This window comes from Balaenoptera physalus (genome assembly GCF_965194825.1).
Source record: "Balaenoptera physalus genome assembly, chromosome: 21".
NCBI lineage: Eukaryota > Metazoa > Chordata > Mammalia > Artiodactyla > Balaenopteridae > Balaenoptera > Balaenoptera physalus.
This window is the reverse complement of record NC_138902.1, coordinates 21,397,437-21,417,176: the sequence shown is the minus strand read 5'-3', so window position 1 is coordinate 21,417,176 and position 19,740 is coordinate 21,397,437. Positions and strand designations below refer to the sequence as shown.

Here is a 19,740-nt window from a genome sequence, read left to right as displayed (position 1 = left end):
ATGCAGACTATTAGCATACCTTATAGACTATATACTCAGTGCAAATATAGCTGCATTTATACCTCAGAGGGGCCAAGTATTAATGCCACGCCCTCCATAAGGGTTGCTGGTTTTGCTGGAAAGCAGGTGTTTTGTGAATTGAAAATTATTTTATGGAATTGCTACAAAGGAGTGCTTTTATTCTCAATTGTTAGAAGAACTTATTGTTACAGGTAAGAGTGTAAAAACAGATTTTTGAGATACGGTTTTTATTTATGTTTGTTATAATTAGAGTGAGTTGCATTGTGGGAAGAAACGATGTTGAAATTCCATTTTTTTGAATCCTGTTTCTATTTATAAGTGAAATTTTTAATCTTCTTTCAGTCTTTCATGTTTTACGTGGGTAAAGGGACACACACAGAACTACTACTGATACGGGAAAGTGTATGTTTGCATCCCACATACTAGAAAACCTTTTCCTGCCTCCTTATAACTTATTTTATACATTGTATATATTAAGTAAAATAACTTTTCCAATATGGTTTAATAACACATTAAGTTAGAGGTTTTAACGCACCTGGAGAGTGATTGCTCCGCCATACATTCAGAGTGCCCCAGCCCCGCAAGGCCTTGACGTGATTAACAAGTGACTTGTTAGTTATGCCGTTAATTCATGTATTAACAACTCAAGATTTAGACCACGGTAATTGTAGTTCTTATCCCCTAAGGTTGTATCATATGTAATTTTAAAATATTTAAGGCAAGTTTCCTGTATACCTCTCAACTGTTTTGATTTTTATTTCACCGTCATAGATTTGCTGTTTCCTTTTATAAATGGCCGATTGTGTGAATTAATGCAAAGTAGCCAAATCCAGCTGTATAGCAGCTTCAGACACAAAGCTGATCAAAAAATTCCCAGTAACCAGGCATGATCAAATTGTAGTGGTCATTCCATATCACAATTATCAGTGCTTTTTTTCAGGAGCTAGTTATGAAAATGTTCAAGTTGGTCTAACAGTATTTTGTTGAGGACATTTGTTTATATGTTTATTCAGTATACTTTCATAAAATCTGTTCTGCCTTCAGACGAAATGGAGTAATCTTGACAACTATCTTGTTCTATAAAGTTGATTTCTCCAAAAAATGGGAACAAATTTTGGGTTTGTTCAGCTTTTTACTAAAGATGCCTCAAGGCCACGGGCTTTATCGCCCAACTCAAGTTGTTGCCTTGAGCCGTGAGATGGGAAGCAGAATAAAAATGCGTGCATGCGGCTGTCACATTTGCACACAGGCTGAAAGCAGCTTGCAGTGTTAGGATGTGGCGGGCTTAAAGATGAAGGGGCAGCCACTCGTGGATTAGGCAGCTGGTGATACAGTTGGGAACTCAGTGCCTGTGATCTACTCAATTTCTTTTCTTTTTTTTTTTTTTTTTTTTGCCAAAAGTACATTCTCTGGTCTTCCCCCATCCATTTTCTGTTCTAGAATGTCAGTGCAGTGCACTGCTGCTCTTTCATTTACTTGGCCATAGACTCTTTTTCTGAGAGCTGCATATTTCTTCTGTATACTAATCGCACTGGCAGCATTGTGTCTTTGACCTTGCACACTAGCTTGACGTAGTGCTGGCTCTGATTTCTAGGCTAGTTACTTGAGGTCTGAATTTTCCATAGAATGTGCACTGATCCTGCATTGCCATTCTTCTATGGAAAGAGAACTTTTGATGATGAAACAATAAAGATTTTAAATATCTATTTTAGTTTGTGGGTGTTTTTGAAATGAAAATATACAACACACTTCAGTTGCTGAAGTGTGCGTTATCCATTTTAACAATGGGGTATAAAGCAAGGATGACGTTAGTTATAAGGTTAGTCTTGCAGAAGTTTCACTTCCAAAATAAAAGTGAAACCATAGTAATAAATACTACAGTGAAGCTGTATGATTTTGAGCTGTAGTAAAAGGATTGGTAATCTGGGGGAGTAGAATTTTTACCTGACCTTTTAGAAAAATAGCCATAGAAGGTTTTGTTGACATAAAAAGACTACTGACCGTTAAAAGTCAAGGTTGTTCTTGTTCTTAAATTTTAAGAACTTTTTTTTATGACTGCACGTTTTATTATATATTTATTATTATTCATCATTAGAGCATTTTGCTTTTTGCAGACATTTCAAACAGTTAAAGGTAAAAAAAATTCATCTGTGTGGTACAATGTAAACAGAGAAAAGTACTGTTCTCTTATCAAACATGAATCTTGTCCCAAGTTGTCCTAATTATAATCTCATTGTATACTTTAAAAAAAATTCAAATCATAGGTTCTTAGTGTCTGCTTTAATATGATTTTGGGGGCATTGTGAAAATAATCCAGACTTTTAAAGTAAACTCTAGAATGTTTATATTGAATGTGACTAGATTTATAAGTGTCAGGTAACTTTAAATCACATCAAATGTAACAAGCAGCCATGCAACATTACTATTAAGTGGTATGTACATTTTAGATCTCAGGAGGCTTTTTGATGCATAAATTGGTGGGAATTTCAAATTCATATTTCTTCTGTATAAGCCTGTATTACCTTTTCTGTCAGAAAAGATTAGGGAGCTCTTGTTTTATTGCAGGACTCCTAATTTTCTTGCAGTCCCAGGGAAGAGAACATATCCTGTAAAATAAATATTCCAGACAACTAAAGCTTAACTCAAAAAGAACTATGTTTGTTTTACTTTAACTATTTTGACCTAAGTATTAAATGGATCATATACTTTTATACTTTCTTAGACTATATTAAAACATTTTGATTTTTCCTTGGTAATTTAGGGTTATCATAAATTATTTTTCCCCTATTTTATTTTTATAATTGTTTATTGATAGTTGATATACAATATTTAAGTTTCAGGCGTGCAATATAGTGATTCACAATTTTTAAAGGTTATACATTTATAGTTATTATAAAATATCGGCTGTACTCCCTGTTTGTACACTATATCCTTGTAGCTTTTTTTTTTTAACTTTTTATTTTATATTGGAGTATACTTGATTAACAGTGTTGTGATAGTTTTAGGTGTACAGCAAAGTGATTTTAGTTATACATATACATGTATCTATTCTTTTTCAAGTTCTTTTCCCATTTAGGTTGTTATATAATATTGAGCAGAATTCCCTGTGCTCTTTTCCCCTATTTTAAATGGCCCCTGACCTGTATTTTTCTGGAATTGTGTCTTTGCCAGCTTTTCTTACAACTGAGTGTTCCTAACACTCCTTAACTTCTTTTATTTCTAATCTTCTAGGCAATAATATGTTAGTAAGAATGGAATGTGGTCAGGGGAAAAAAATGAGGTAACCAAGCTGACTGAATCAAGTATATAACATTTCTGTACACAATACAACATCGTTGGAGTTAACTAGGGTGTCTCCCACCTCTTACACAGATGAAATGCTTTGCGACGGAAATGGCTCTTTAAAAAACTGTCATTGTTAACTGTATACAGATAAGGGGGGTGGGAGGAGCACCAGATAGGGAGATGGCACAGTGCCAAGCAGAAGCGTTAGAGTTCAGTTTTCCACGCTTTCATGTAGGAGTTATTCCGAGCTTAAGGTCCTCACAGACCTGAGATCTTACATCTCTGTTCACCGTCTGTTTTCGGTTGCAGAAAGTCTAGAGACAGAAACAGTTTTGCTGTTTATTTTTATTTTTTATTTTTTTAAATTAATTTATTTATTTTTATTTTTGGCTGTGTTGGGTCTCCGTTTCTGTGCGAGGCCTTTCTCTAGTTGTGGCACGCGGGGGCCACTCTTCATCGCGGTGGGCGGGCCTCTCACTATCGCGGCTTCTCTTGTTGCGGAGCACAGGCTCCAGACGTGCAGGCTCAGTAGTTGTGGCTCACGGGCCTAGTTGCTCCGCGGCATGTGGGATCTTCCCAGACCAGGGCTGGAACCCGTGTCCCCTGCATTGGCAAGCAGATTCTCAACCACTGCGCCACCAGGGAAGCCCCTGCTGTTTATTTTTATAGGAAACTTCGTACTGTATATTTTGCTTCCAATTTCTTGAAGATAATTTGAATTCATCCCTGGGTTTAGGACTATAGAACTATATGCTGTAGTCACAGCAATTCAAATATTAACTCTTAATCTTGTAAATTCCAGCTGGAAAGAATAAAACAGAGAAAGTCAAAAAATGTTTCCACAGCTGAGAAATTAAGACCATAAAACATTCCTTTTTCAAGTATAGTTCTGTTTTCTTTTGTGTATTTAGAGGCAGCACTAAAAGGGGAAGTCAGGAATTTTTTATTTCAGGAGCCAGTAGAATGGCTAATACTACGAAAGAGAAACGTTGTTGCAGTTTACAACCATAGGAACCATCAAATAGAATAAAATATTATAGAACAAACATGAGTATTTCCATATGTGTTTTAATAAGAGCATTAAGAGCATTACTACTTTATAACTTAGTTATCCTGATTCATAGTTTGGCGTTTCATATCAGAAATGTCTTTTTCTCTTATCAGATCAGTTATTGTTTAATATTATGTAAATATAGTGTGAAATAAGTGTCAGTGAACTTGTGTAGATTTGTGAACCTCTCCAAAATAGGACAGATGTTTTCCTGAAAGCTAGGTATACTTAACATAGAACATTTGAAAATTGTTTGTAAAAGTGTTCACAATTGAACAATTTCTTAGGATTGGACTAAGATGGATGGATTTTTATTTATTTTCGTCATGCTCCAAAACATAAGTAAGAATCAGCTCTAAAACCTAGTTATGGGTATAGTAGTGAAGAAGAGGGTGTTAGTCTCCTAAGGATTAAGAAAAGCTGGGTTTGGGAATTCCCCGGCTGTCCAGTGGTTAGGACTCCACAGTTTCACTGCCGAGGGCCCAGGTTCAAGTTCAGTCCCTGGTCGGGGAGCTAAGATCCCACAGCCACATGGCGCAGCTAAAACAAAAGAAAAGCTGGGTTTGAGCCATACTCCGTACCTAGAAAAGTCCTTTGTTCCCAGCGGCAATTATACACTACAGGACCGATTCTAGGTACTGTTGGGGAACAGAAAAAGATGGGGACTCATGGTCCCTCTCTGAGTTGTCAATCTAGTGAGCTAAGAGGAGACACAAGAACGGACCAAAGGAAGCTGATTCCTGTACATGGCCAAAGGAGAAGTATGGGGGTTCACAGGAGGAAACGCTTTGGGAAGCAGAAGTGAGGTGGAGGGAGTTTCCTGTTCTGCTCTGGCTGGTCTTCTGCTGGCAGGCAGGGTCATGGACACAAGGGCGTGTCAGAGCAGCGTCCTGGTGGCCGTTCTTCAGCTCCCTGGGGTTCGGGAGGTGGTGAGCGCAGCAGCAGTGGACGTGGGAGCTTCTTGATTCTGACACCCTCATCTCTGGGTCCCAGACGCAACGGAGATGGGAGAGGTGGTGAGACTTAGGGTATATTTCAGAGGAACTGATCAAGCAGATTCGCTGATGAATTGTGTGGGAGGAAGGGAGAAGTCAAGCGTGACGAACAAGCTTTCAGTTGTCCCTGTCAGGGGCGTGGGGGGAAGAAGATGTAATGAGGGAGAGTTGGAAAAAGACAACTGAGGTGGACACCACTTCCAAACTACTGGTTCGTCACATGTATTTGTTCCCTAGAAATATCATCATTCGCCACGTTTAAAACCTTTACCAGACGAGAGAATACTGTTGACACGTTGACCTGTATCTGCTTTATAAACTCCTTGAGGGGCGACGTGGTAGCACACCATCTCGTCCTCGCAGTTGCACTGTGGGCTCTGGAGTCAGACTGCCTGGTCTCCAGGCTCTTCCTTACACGAGATGTGTCACCTCAAGCGAGTCCTTTCTCCTCGCTGGGTCTCATTTCCACATCTATAAAATGGGGATGATAGTGGTACCTACCTCACAGGGTGGTGGTGGGGTTCAGGTGTGGCGTACAGAGAGCTCACAGCGATAGTGCTTGTTCAGTGTTAGCCATTATTACTGTTTCTCTTGCCAGTTCTCCGTACTGCTAAGCAGTTCCCTCTTCTCACACAAGTAGACAAACTCTTTTTAAAAATACATTTTACCAATCCAGTCTCTTCAGAGAATATATTACAGACACGAGTCACCGTCAGCCTCGTAGTATCTCTTGGAAATGCTGTAACCACCTCGTTCCCTGTCTGTTGCAGTACTTCAGGGTAATCAAGAGGGTCTGTTGACTAATAGACACTGCCTGGTGCTGTGACACGTGCTTCCAATGCACTAAGGACACATGATCCTCCCGCCCCCTACTCCTGCCTCAGAACTGAGATGTGGTACACATTTTTTTTTTTAGGACAGAGAAATATCAATATATTGCCAAACTTAAAACAAGAAGGGGAAGTCATGGTGGATCTGAAACTAAGAAATCCTTGAGAAAATGAAAACATCAGGGATCAAATTGAAGAGAGAAGCTGCAGCCTGAAACACCGGTGGCAGGTGCATGAGCAAACACTACCCTAAAAGGTGGGAGCCGTGCCGGGGAGGCCCCGTACCACTGCGAGTGGTGGAACCTGGGGCCAGGATGGGCTTGGGCGACTCACAGGGGGATTACATGGGGTGCTGTAGTGGGAGCAGCCGAGCCAGCAGGTCCACCTGCATCACATACACACCCATCCCCGTCTCACGCCCTCCAGGGCGGGAAAAACCCGTATCCTCCAGTAGCAAGAATGAGAATACCCAAGTCCAGAAGACCAGCCATCACGGTACCCTGCTCGGTGGCACATCTTTTTTGGCAGTGAAAACACTGCCTCTCCCTTTGGGCGGGCTGCACATGCAGGAGCGGCAGGTGGTCTACCCAGGGGATCTCAGTAGCAAAGGGGGCTCCCAGGCAGGAACAACCAAGCAGTTCAGGAGAGCCCAGTGGAAGAAAACAAGTTCACAGAATTTACCACCAAGGAAACAGTTGACAGAAAAAAAGATGCTCCATGCTTACAGTTTTGAGTACTGGAGCTATCCACTGGCCCAGAAGGTCACACCAAGTGCTGTACAAAATCTGGCTGATGAAGTCAAGTCACAGAACATTTTACTTTTTTTGCACCCAGACCCAATTACGATTCCCCAGGACCGAACCTTGGAGAAAACACTACTTTATTTTTCCTCAAGGCTCTTCTTCCTATAACAATAGATTTGATTCAAAGACACTTAGAATAATCTTATTACTGATAAACCTTTTTCCACAATGTGTCCTCTCCCTGTGGCATACTGTCCTGAGACAGTGAACCTAGAACCTGCTATCTGCATGGATGGGAAGAAAGGGAAAAGTATACCGAATACTCTACCTCTCATGTGATGTTTTGCATTCCCACCTGAAACGTTACATGGCCCACCATTAGCATTTATTCATTCCACAGACTTGTGGAACCAGACACCAAGACTACAAAGTAATTGAAAAGGAAGGTGAATAGGAATTTGGGAGTAATGTATACACACTACTACATGTAAAATAAACAACAAGGACCTACTGCCTAGCACTGGGAACTCTACTCAATATTTTGTAATAACCTATATGGGAAAAGAATCTGAAAAAGAATATATATATGTATAACTGAATCACTTTGCTGTACACCTGAAACTAATACAACATTGTAAGTCAACAATACTTCAGGTACATACAGCCAATACTTTAAAAAAAAAAAAAAGCTTTTATCATGGAAAAGTGCAAACACCTGCATCTTCAAGGCGCCATCTGGTACTTTCTAAAGTCTGTTTCATGGGTGTATAAGATGAAAGTTGGGGAAAGATGTCAGTTAAGTTTATGCTTTCTCTTCGCTAAAAAAAAAAGCAAAATACAATACCCCGTGGGAAAGACGCTGTTGTAAGAATTCCACAGCAGCCAGAGAGAGGAGAAGCCCCGGGCCTCCACGGCCAGCATTACGTAGGCAATGATGAGCTGGGTGTGGGCCCAGGTGAGAATTCTGTAGAGCACCCGCATCGGCCAGGATCTGATGAACACGTTGGCAAAGGTGTGAACCAGGTAGTCGGCTTCCACCATCACAGCCCAGCAGAGGAAACCAAACACCTGTCCCGGGTGGAGTCCGTGCCACCAAGCCGAGAAGACGAACGTCTGCAACAAGGGCCAGGTCCTGCCCCGCTGGAAAATGAGGCGTCGGAGCCACCGAGCTGTGCTCTGGTTCCACTTTCTGGTGAACAGGGCTATCCTGTGGGTTGTTTCCAGCGTCCAAACGTCCGCATCAGGGATGTATCCCTCCTCACCGGGGCTCTGACCAAACTCAGATCCAAAGCCCGCTGCGTAGAGGAGGGAGTCATCCAGGAGCCAGTGGGAGTAGTAGGTGAGTTTGAAGAGCCCGGCTGTGGACCACATGACATAGACGCACTGCAGTTGCCTGCAGTCCGTCAGTCCTGCGCCCGCGCTCACCTCCCGCCTCACCACGACCTTCAGACACTCTAGTCCCAGAATCTGCAGACCCCTCCAGGTCAGAGCCCAGAAAGAGTGCCTGGGATACAAACTGCTGGGCCCTTGAACACGAGCCTGAAATCTCTGGAAGGAACACAGGGGGCCTCCTAGGAGAACAGGGAAAAAGAGCAAGTAGCTGAAATAGGGCAGAGCCTTCCACAGACGCTCAGACAAAGAGCTCTTGTTCCTGACGTCTCCTGCTGCTGCTGCTGCCACTTTGCCCTCACGAATGTCCAGAGACAGGGATGTGACCCTCTGGGTCAAGAGCATGAGGGAAGAAAGAGTGACGTAGAACCTGAAAGAAATTTTTTTTTAATGTAAAAACACTCCGCATTTACTTTATCCCCTTCCAGTGCCTCACACAAGACCCAATGGCAGGGACTTCCCTAGTGGTCCAGTGGCTAAGACTCCACGCTCCCAATGCAGGGGGCCCGGGTTTGATCCCTGGTCAGGGAACTAGATCCCGCACGCATGCTGCAACTAAAGATTCCACGTTCCACAACTAAGACCTAGCCCAGCCAAATAAATAAATATTAAAGAAAAAAAAAAAAAAAAGACCCAGTGGCAAATGGGTGGCTCTAAACAATTAAGACCAATCTCATGGCCTGCAGTTCCCCCACAAAGACTCTTGGATTAATCCAGAACCACAGGCTCCTCTGAGCAGGATGGAAAGGTAAATGGAGAAATGAATCAGTAGAGAGGCAAATAAAAGAATGACGAGGAATATTACGGTGAAACGTTGATTATAGTATTTCTAAGAATACCTTATAAAGATTAGGATGGAGGATCAGGGAGAAATTTGTCACAGAAGAAACAAGACCTTAGTTCTGTTTGGTCTTAGTTCTTCCTATAGAGACTATAGGAAGTTGGAGATTTGGACTATGAACCAGTCCCTGACTGCAAGATTCTGAAGGCTTTGGGATTCGGGCTGAGGAAGAGTGAGTCAAGCTAGAGGTTCAGGGTGTATGCTGAGTCATTAGCAATTTGAGGTGTGTTCTTAACCAATCACCTGACCTGTTCCTGCTTCACCATCACACAGTAGAGATCCCGCTGACCATGGAGAAAATTAATGAAAATTACAGTGACACACTCTACAATCAGGAACACTGTCCTGTGGGGAGAAAATGGCTCTGTTTCCCAACCGTTGCTGCTTCTGTGTCTGAAAACTTAAGGACAACTGACCTCCTTACTTGACCTATCAAACAGTAAGCAAAGCAGCCACCAAATGCCACTAACCCCTGTTCAGTCCTCTTCTGTTAAGGGCTGAATGTGTCCTCCCCCACCCCAAATTCATATGTTGGGGTCCTAACCTCCAGTACCTCAGAATGTGTGTATTTGGGGATGGGTCTTTAAGAGGTAATTAAGGTAAAACGAGGTCATGAGGGTGGGCCCTAACCCAAGATGACTGGTTTCCATATAAGAAGAGATAAGGACACAGACACACACAGAGGGAAGACCATGTGAAAGCAGAGCGAGAAGACGGTATCTACAAGCCAAGGAGAGAGGCCTCGGGAGAAGCTGAACCTGCCAACACTTTGACCTTGGACTTCCAGCCTCCAGAGGAAATAAATGTTCGCTGTTGAAGCCACCCTGTCTGCAGTACTTTGTATGAGAGCCAGAGCAAACTAACACATCTTCCCGCTTCAGCTCAGGTTCAGCCTCCCTCCCTCCCGTCCAGCCAGATTCTGTTCAACTTGCTCCTCCAGCCCCTGTCAGGTCCGGGCTTCTTCCTGAAATCCTAAGTCGCCACATCCCAGTCAGTACTCCCCACTCCCTGTGCACCCACCATCTCGCCTCTTCTTCAGAGAAGCAAGCCCTGGAGCCTTTGGTGAAAACAGTCAGAATAAAGAATAGGATTCTGGGTGTGGGAGGGATGGCAGAGTAAGGCAACCAATGGCAGCTAGAATCAGAGAGGTGACCCCCTCGACAGGTCACCACTCCAGTTCACCGAGCGACCATGAAACCAGGCTAATGGTGATCACAGAGAGAGCCAGGAACAACAGGCCTCAGGATGGCAGAGATGCCTGTTTCCCTCTAATCCTGATGATCTCACTGACTCAGGAAAACACGTCCCTAGACTGTAATTAGCGCCCTATTTTTTTTTTCCTGGATTGAGTGACTTCCCTTTTTCTGGGGGATGGAAGAGCTAAATGTCAGTGAAAGTAAAACTCTTGCAGAGCAGGTGTGTGGGAAGGCAGCAAAGGTTTACGGTAGATTTATACCTTTCCTGTCCTACTGAAACAGCGGGGAGGCTGCCGGCTATGTGTCTAAACTACTTACACTGAGGTGTGTGTACTCTGCTTACACACAGGGCACTCACCTGCAGGCCGGCCTCATCTGTGGGCCATGGGATTCCTGGTTCACCCCCTTTCTCGGGCACAATGTGAATTACAGCTAGTGCCAGGCACTGTGCCATGCAGGCAGCACATGGTAGTTATTAGGAGATTCGTCATACAATTACACTTACATTCATTCATTAACTCTAACCTAAGAGGCTTGCAAGATAGGTACTGCTATCCCCCCAACACACACTTACACACACCCTTTATTTCAGAAAAAGACATTGAGGCTGAGAGAGGTTGACTGACTCACTCAAGATCGCACTGCCGAGATGTGGAAGAATTTGGATTCAAACCCAATGCCCAGGTCCTCCCCACCAGCACCCCAGTGCAAGCAAACCCTGGTGGGCTCCGTAGGAACACAGGAACGAGCTGCTTTACCTCGTGGAAGGAGCTTCTTGCAGATAATACTCCGTGTAGTGCAGACCCAGGTGGCACAGCGTCTGCCAGCTCATCTGAAAGAGGAAAGTCAGCCTGTGGACGTCCTGGGGGCCCAGCGAGTGGATCAGGACCACGGTGCACAGAGCGGGGACGAAGACCAGCACAGCGAAGGAGCCCATGGTGGTTACTGCCAGGACTCCTCCTCCCGCCAGGAGGAACAGGTGCCTGGAACACAGAACGCCTTGGAGCAGTGCGACACATGAGTCACTGCCCGTGGCAGCCCATCTGTGGAACCCAGTGGAGGTGGGCGCCCCCTCACCCCTACAGAAGTCACACTGCTGTCCCTCTGAAGTATTCCTCCTGTTCTTCTGAAGGCGAGAAACATGGAGGGTAGAGGCAGAGTCCATTTGTAAACCACTTCTGCAGGCGACAAATCTTGATTTCTGCCTCTGGGACCCTGGGCACCCCTCTTTGATGTCTGCCGGGCCAGTGGGGGGAAACCTGCCCGCAACAATCCCATGGGGGCCGGTCTGGAATGTTTCCCAGTAGGGCCACACCCAGCCCTGCGCTTGCTGCCCGACCAAAGTGATGGGAATCTAGGATCCAGGATCTAGGAGGACTCTAGACATCTCATACAGATGAGTCTCTTCCCCTTTCCACAGAGCTGCACCCCCTGGCCCTCAATGCCTCCCTTTGATAAGTGTTTGAAAACTCAATTACAAAGTCTTTAAGTGTATCGTTTAATAATTTTCGTCATCTGCATACAGAGTTTAGCCTATTCTCCAAATTCATACAAATAAAATCATACAGTATTTGCTTATTTGAGTAAAGCTTCTATCATTAGTATAATATTTCGTTTTTTTAATTTATTGAAGTATAGTTGATTTACAATGTTTCAGGTGTACAGCAAAGTGATTCAGTTATACATATGTATATTCTTTTTCAGATTTTTTTTCTTTTTCTATCATAGGTTATTATAAGATATTGAGTGTAGTTCCCTGTGCTATACAGTAGGTTCTTGTTGTCTGTTTTATATATAGTAGTGTGTATATGTTAATCCCAAACTCCTAATTTATCTCTACCCCCTCCCCAGCTATCCCTTTGGTAACCGTAAGTTTGTTTTCTATGTCTGTGAGTCTATTGTCTATTTCTGTTTTGTAAATAAGTTCATTTGTACCATTTTTTAGATTCTACATATAAGTGATACCATGATATTTGTCTTTATATCTGCCCTTAATCCTCTCTACTGCACTTTAAGTTCTCATGACTTGGTGCTTTTTGTAATGCTGTAAATACCTACATCAGTGAAGTGGTTTGTGGAGCATGCCTCCTTTGGAAGCCAGCGGATGCCCTCTGGATCTGCAGAGGCACCAGAGTTTCCATATTATGAGGACTCGGCTCTTCTTTCCACAGTATATGGAGATTTGTTTGTTTTTTTCCTTTTTACTGGTGCCTAGTTAATAAATCTGAACAAAGAGGCCAGGAAAAAAATCTGAAACAGGGATTGAGTGGTCAGGGACAGGAAAAGTGAATGAATCTCTATGTCACAGGGCGTAGATCATGGCTCCTTGGCCTGTGACGCACACGTCTTTGCAAGAATTTCTTTCTTTCTTGAGGGAGATGGCAGGTGCTTCAGTGTGCGAGGCTCTATTCCACAGGCCCTGGCCGTTCCTGAGCTGCAGCCTATGCTTGGGATGACTCCTCCTCTACCCGCCCAAGCCTTCGCCTCCCTGCCATCGGGAAATAGGGGAGAACTTTTGGGAAGTGCTCTTCCCCAAAGCAACTGCCCTGGGGATTTGTAAACATTATTGTGTCTACACGTGTACAATGCACGATGCATGATTTTTTGGAGTGCTTATTTTATTCTGGGCATTGGGCTAATAATTCCTTTATATGAAATATCTTCATTTAATCCTTAAAACAATCCCATGAGGTAGGCATTATTATTTCCATTTTACAGATGAACTCAGAGAGTTTATTCACATACATAAGGACACTCAGGAAGTGAGGGACCAGGACTCACCAGGGTAACTCCCAAAGCCAGCAATCTTAACCTATGGGAATTAGCCCTTATTTTTGCACTTGTTTTGCGTTATTGTTTGTGATTCTTTCTCAGTAGGAAACTTTTTTTTTTACAACTGCTTCCCTCCTTTCCTAAACAAAGGTAAAGCGCCATCAACCAGTTGTGAAGATGTAATAACCTACCATAGTTTAATCGAACTCAGCCAACCTGGTTGCTAGAAACAGCTAGATTTTACTTACGAATCCCCGATATATAAAAATCCTAGTTTCCAAAATAAGTGAATTATTAAGAGGTAGAACTTTGGCAATGGATTTTCACTTTACAAAAGGATATTCCATAAAACCTTTTTTTAAAAATAGGGGCTGTCTCTAATGTATTGAATTTATTAGGTATAAAAAAATCATTTCAATCAAGTTATCAAATCTCTAGTGACAGTAATTTCGGATCCCAGGTAGAGATAAAACTAATTGAACAAAATTTATTTTGACTTTTTTCATTTCTCTGAGAAATCATACAAAGGCATTAAAAAAGTCACATAGTTGTATATTTAATAAAATTTAATTTTATTGAAAATGATAGAATTCCATGAAATTAAGACTGTTCAAGAACATCTGGGGCATGTGGTTGATTTATAGATGCATCTATTTGGGGAATTCCTATATCACCCCAACATCCATCTCTCCCCCATTTATTTTCATCCTTTTCCCACTTAATGTGACCCTATCAAACTTTGGCTGAGTCAATGCAGACATGATGTCAATTTCCAGTTCCGATTCACTCTATTTAGACATAATCATGATCAAGCAATCAATAATTGGTGGCAGTGATGATAACTTAAAAACAACCAGTGTAATTAGTATTTAATACTCACATCTGCACTCCAACCTGGGCTTTTTGATCTACTATAGTATTCATAGATGTAAGAGCAAAATTAGCCGTCAAACCTACCTGGCATGAGTGGAAAATGAATCCATAATGCAGAGATAATTAAACAGAAGCGCAAAAGGAAAAGCAGCCCCTTGATAAAGTGATACAGGATGGAGGAAGAACAGCTGAAGCCAATCCATCATGAACTGGAACAAAAGATACTGTCCTTTCCAGAATCCTTAACTGATGCTTTCCTGGAAGTCTCAACCAGGTTCTCTTTGATCTTTTTATACCGTTTAGGAAGGCCTGGCTGAGCAAAAGGCAAACAAAAGCACTGGAGATAAGCAGTATAAAAGTTGGCTTTCTGATAAAGGGAACTCACTATAGAAACCAAAACGCATCTGGTGTTAGATTACCTAGTAAGGATATGTATGAAAAGCATTGCTTTCAGGAGTTCTGGTTTTGTTTATATACTGCAGTATTTGCCTTTCCAGTCATCTGACTTTCATATTTTTCTCACTAAGTAAATGGAAAATCTCATTTTCCAATTGTGGACAGTCAACTCACCCGATTGGGGAGGGGGTGCAAGAACACGAACTGTGGGGAAGGGAGGTGGTTTCCCCTCCCAACCATTTCCTCCTTAGGCTCTTTATACTATTTCCTTATGCTATTTCTTTTTTTATTTTTTTTATAGTACCTAGTCACCACCCTTTATATACCTATTTCTCGATTAGTTTATTGCCTGTCTCCCTGGTACAATGTCAGCTCTGCAAGGGAGGAACTTTGTTTTGTTTATTGCTGTACCCCCCTACACATAGAACAGTGCTGGGTGCGTATGATGTACTCAGTAAGTACTTGTTAAAATTTGAAAGGTTTTAAGGAAGCTAAAGTGTGGAGAGGAACATTTAAAGAGAAGCTCTTCTTTAGAGTGTGGACAAGAAATCCAAGAGACACTGCCTACAAGCAAGACAAGAACAAGAGGCCATTTCTTGGCGGGTAGAGGTCCATCTACTGAGCCCAGAGCATTACAGCGCCATCCCAGACCAGCCACTTTTCATCTCTGAAGGCACATGCAAGAGCAAGCAGCCTTAAATAAGGGACGGGAGAGTATAGCCTGATTCAAAAGCATCTTAAGGGCAAGAACCCCCTGTTAGTGGGAGACAGCTCTGCACAGAAGAGAAAACATGAAAGAAAGCCTCCAATTAGCTAGGGAACTCTGAGCAAATCAGTCACCTCTCTGAGACTGAACAACTTCATCTTAAAATTCGATATAATAATGCCAGTTATTCAGCAGAATTCTGTTGTCTTCAAAAGAACTGTTACGAAGATTAGATAACATATGTAAAAGCATGGAGGATAAAGCTGATTGGTTGAATGCAGTTGAAGGTAACACAGTTGAATAATAAAAATGATGAGAATTATTGGGCTACCATTTATTTATTATTTTTTTGGCTGTGTTGGGTCTTCGTTGCTGTACGCGGGCTTTCTCTAGTTGCAGCGAGCGGGGGCTACTCTTCGTTGCCGTGCGCAGGCTTCTCATTGCAGTGGCTTCTCTTGTTGCAGAGCACGTGCTCTAGGTGCGCGGGCTTCAGTAGTTGTGGCTCGCGGGCTCTAGAAGACAGGCTCAGTAGTTGTGGTGCATGGGCTTAGTTGCTCCGCGGCACGTGGGATCATCCCGAACCCGTGTCCCCTGCATTGGCAGGCAGATTCTTAACCACTGCACCAGCAGGGAAGTCCCTGGGCTACCATTTTATGACAGACCTGTGCTAAGCACTTGGACTAGAAGGATAAATAAGATACGGTTCCTGCCCTCAAGTAGCTCTGAATCTACTAGGGAGAAGGAAATGGCAACAAATACTTGCATTAAAGAACTATAGGTGCAGTATATACCACTGGCACACTGTAGTGGACAAATAAAGAAGCAATCATCTGCAGAGATAAGGAATTTTTTAAATGCAGGGGAAGTGGAGAAGGGGGAATGCTTAAATTGGCTCTGGAAGGATGTTTCCAAACAGATGGATAGTTTATTCCAGGCCACAGATGGCACAAAGACCTAGACAAACAGTAGAGCAATTAATGGGAGAAAAGGGCTCCCTAAGCAATGAATAAGCTCACATCATAGTAAACGTATTAAAATGCAACCACAACCTCCATTAAATATACTTGCTAGGTTCAGAAGAACTGAGTTGCACTTAATTTGTTAGGGAAAAAGTTATGCTTTTTGTCACTGAATTAAATATTTATTAATTCTTACTTGTACTTTTTGCATTTTGGAATCAACACATTTTATGTGCAGGTCTCAAACATTTTATAGGTTCCCCGAAAGGCTTATAGGCCCTAGACACTGTAGCTCATATTGATAAAATGGTCCTTTTTACAAGCATGCCATGATGGTTAATTTTCTGTCAACTCAGGCTATGCTGCCCAGCTGTTTGGTCATCACCAGTCTATATACTGCAGCGCAGGTATTTTTAAGATGAGATTAACATTTAAATCAGTAGACTTTTAGTAAAACACATTACCATCCAAAATGTGAGGGGTGGACTTCCCTGGTGGCGCAGTGGTTAAGAATCCGCCTGTCAATGCAAGGGACACAGGTTCGAGCCCTGGTCCAGGAAGATCCCACGTGCCAAGGAGCAACTAAGCCTATGCGCCATAACTACTGAGCCTGCGCTCTAGAGCCCACGAGCCACAACTACTGGAGCCCGTGAGCCACAACTACTGAGCCCACGTGCTGCCACTACTGAAGCCCGCACACCTAGGGCCCGTGCTCTGCAACAAGAGAAGCCACCGCAATGAGAAGCCCGCGCACCGCAACAAAGAGTAGCCCCCGCTCGCCGCAACTAGAGAAAGCCTGCGCGCAACAACGAAGACCCAACACAGCCAAAAATAAATAAATAAAATAAACAAAGTGTGGGTGGGCCTCATCCAATCAGCTGAAGGCCTTAAGAGCAAAGACTGAGGTTTCCCCCCGCAGAAAGCAATTCTGCCTCATAGAAACCCTGCCTGAATTTCCCACTTGTAGATGTATTTGAGACTGCAAGATCAACTTCTTCCAGCCAGGGGGTCCACTTCTACATAACCACGTGAGCCAGTTCCTTAAAATAAATGTGTGTCTCCCACGGCTTCTGTTTCTCTGGAGAACCCTAGCACCCATGCCATGGAGGTCTTTTTTTTTTTTTTTAACATCTTTATTGGAGTATAATTGCTTTACAATGGTGTGTTAGTTTCTGCTTTATAACAAAGTGAATCAGTTATACATATACATATGTTCCCATATCTCTTCCGTCTTGCGTCTCCCTCCCTCCCACCCCTCCAGGTGGTCACAAAGCACAAAGCTGATCGCCCTGTGCCATGCGGCTGCTTCCCACTAGCTAGCTATTTTACATTTGGTAGTGTATATATGTCCATGCCACTCTCTCACTTCGTCCCAGCTTACCCTTCCCCCTCCCCACGTCCTCAAGTCCATTCTCTACGTCTGTGTCCTTATTCCTGTCCTGCCCCTAAGTTCTTCAGAACCTTTTTTTTTTAATTCCATATATATGTGTTAGCATATGGTATTTGTTTTTCTTTCTGACTTACTTCACTCTGTATGACAGACTCTAGGTCCATCCACCTCACTACAAATAACTCAATTTCGTTTCTTTTTATGGCTGAGTAATATTCCATGGTATATATGTGCCACATCTTCTTTATCCATTCATCTGTTGATGGACACTTAGGTTGCTTCCGTGTCCTGGCTATTGTAAATAGAGTTGAAATGAACATTGTGGTACATGACTCTTTTTGAATTATGGTTTTCTCTGGGTATATGCCCAGTAGTGGGATTGCTGCATTGTATGACACTTCCATTTTTAGTTTTTTAAGGAACCGCCATACTGTTCTGTATAGTGGCTGTATCAATTAACATTCCCACCAACAGTGCAAGAGGGTTCCCTTTTCTCCACACCCTCTCCAGCATTTATTGTTTGTAGATTTCTTGATGATGGCCATTCTGACTGGGCCATGGAAGTCTTTCAAATTAATTTAGACAGACATTGCTTAAAAACGAATAGGTGTTTACATGCTTGGAGACAACAGGATGTTCTAAATTCATCCATATATTTATTCAACAATTTTTTTTTGAGTATCAACTATGTGTCGGGTACTGTGGTCAGTGAGTAAAGAGCAGGGACAAACGCATATGGCCTTACTTTCATGGAACTTAGTCTTTGGGGGAGGTAGTAAAATAAAGAAGTACGGCTGGTGATGGATGCTATCCTTATACCTTGGAGATAACCAACAGTATAGCAAGAGTGACCTATTTTTTTAAAATTTTTATTTTATATTGGACTATAGTTGGTTTACAATGTTTTGCTAGTTTCAGGTGTACAGCAAAGTGATTCAGTTATACATATACATATAAGAGTGACCTATTTCTGACTCAGTGGTCAGAGAGGGCTTCTCTGAGAATGAAGGTCAGTTTCTTGTATCAACTGAGCTGGGCTACAGTTCTCAGTTATTCAATCAAACGCCAGTCTAGGTGATGTAGTGAAAGTATTTTGTAGATGTGATTAAATGCCGTAACCAGCTGATTTTAAGGAATGGAGATTATCCTAGATAATCTGGGTGGGCTTGATTCAATCAGTTAAAAGGCCTTAGGGGCAGAGCTGGAGCTTCCTGAAGAAATTCCACCTGTAGACAGGGCTTCACTCCATGTGTCGGAGTTCCAGCCTGCCCTGAAGATTTCTCACCTGCCTAGCCAGCCCCACAATCACGCTGACCAATTCCCTGCAATAAATCTCTTAATATATTATCTCCTAGTGGTTCTGTTTCTGTGGTCGAACCCTGGCTGATACGCCCAGTATATGACATCTACCTGAGACTAGAGTCAGAATGGGGGGGTGGGGGCCGAGGGCAGGTGGAAGCTGTTTGGGTCTGAGATTCAGCCTGGCTTCCTGGAGAATGAAAGTGTGATAGAGAAAGAGGAAGAGAACATGAAATTAAAGAAGAGAGAACTGGGCAGGGGCTGGATTTTAAAAGGAATGGGAAGTAAAATAACTGAATCTGGTTTTTAAAGGATGATTTTAGCTACAGGAGAGGGGCTTGGATGGGGGTGTGATTTCAGAGGTCAAGGGTGGAAGGCGCAGACTACAGGGGGCGATTAGAGAGGTGGCAGAGTAAATGATGCAAAGTGTAAGAATGAGATGTAGGAGCAGCAGAACTTGCCGGTGAATTATGTATGGAGAGGTGAGGACTGCCAAGGATGACTGTTGAGCTTCTTGCTTGAGCAACTGGGTGAATGGCAGACTCCTTTACTGAGACAGAGATCAAATGACCAACTTGGATCCTCTGGAGAGAGGGCAAGGGCGTAAATCAAAAGCTCTGTTCTGGACATTTTAGGTTTCATAAGACCTTGAGGCACCCAAGTGGACACGTCAAGTAGGCAATCGAATAATCAGCTCAGCAAGGAGGACAGAATTAGAGATATTAACCTGAGACCGACAGCAGGTAGAGGGTACTTAATTTATGGGAATAACGAGCTCACACTGAAAGGGAAAAGGGCCCAGGGTTTAGCAGTAGGATGCTTAAGGAAAGGAGACTGAGAATGAACAGTGGGGTATAATGAGGTCACAATGACGTGCGTTGGATCAAACTAAACGGCTGTTTTAAATCCGAGTCCATCGATCCCCGGATTGCGCTAAAACCAGATGGTGGCCACGCACCGCCCCCTGGCACAAGCCCGCTTACACCTGCGAAGT

General features: G+C 43.0%; 1 protein-coding gene and 1 long non-coding RNA gene across 2 annotated transcripts in view; one reads left to right on the top strand and one right to left on the bottom strand.

The window, feature by feature from the left end:
* Window positions 1-1,385: 1,385 nt before the first annotated feature.
* On the bottom strand, window positions 1,386-14,394 carry MBOAT4 (membrane bound ghrelin O-acyltransferase MBOAT4). Its single transcript, XM_082444724.1, has 3 exons — window positions 14,081-14,394; window positions 11,110-11,334; window positions 1,386-8,684 (listed from the first exon to the last, which is right to left on the bottom strand). The coding sequence occupies exons 1-3, from the start codon at window positions 14,200-14,202 to the stop codon at window positions 7,718-7,720; spliced, it is 1,314 nt and encodes a 437-aa protein (XP_082300850.1). The 5' UTR covers window positions 14,203-14,394; the 3' UTR covers window positions 1,386-7,717.
* A 1,043-nt stretch (window positions 14,395-15,437) lies between these two features.
* The window catches only part of LOC309651761, a 29,640-nt gene continuing 25,337 nt past the window's right edge, over window positions 15,438-19,740 (top strand). Inside the window, exon 1 of the long non-coding RNA XR_014258372.1 lies at window positions 15,438-19,048. This is a non-coding gene — a long non-coding RNA (uncharacterized lncRNA). The remainder of the gene's footprint in view (window positions 19,049-19,740) is intronic.

Excerpts from the sequence above, each read along its gene's own strand:
- MBOAT4 (XM_082444724.1), bottom strand. The coding sequence starts at position 14,202 with ATGATGGATTGGCTTCAGCTGTTCTTCCTCCATCCTGTATCACTTTAT. Across the intron at positions 11,335-14,080 it reads TCATTTTCCACTCATGCCAG|GCACCTGTTCCTCCTGGCGG; the intron begins GTAGGTTTGACG and ends TCTGTGTTCCAG. Across the intron at positions 8,685-11,109 it reads CAAGAAGCTCCTTCCACGAG|GTTCTACGTCACTCTTTCTT; the intron begins GTAAAGCAGCTC and ends AATTTCTTTCAG.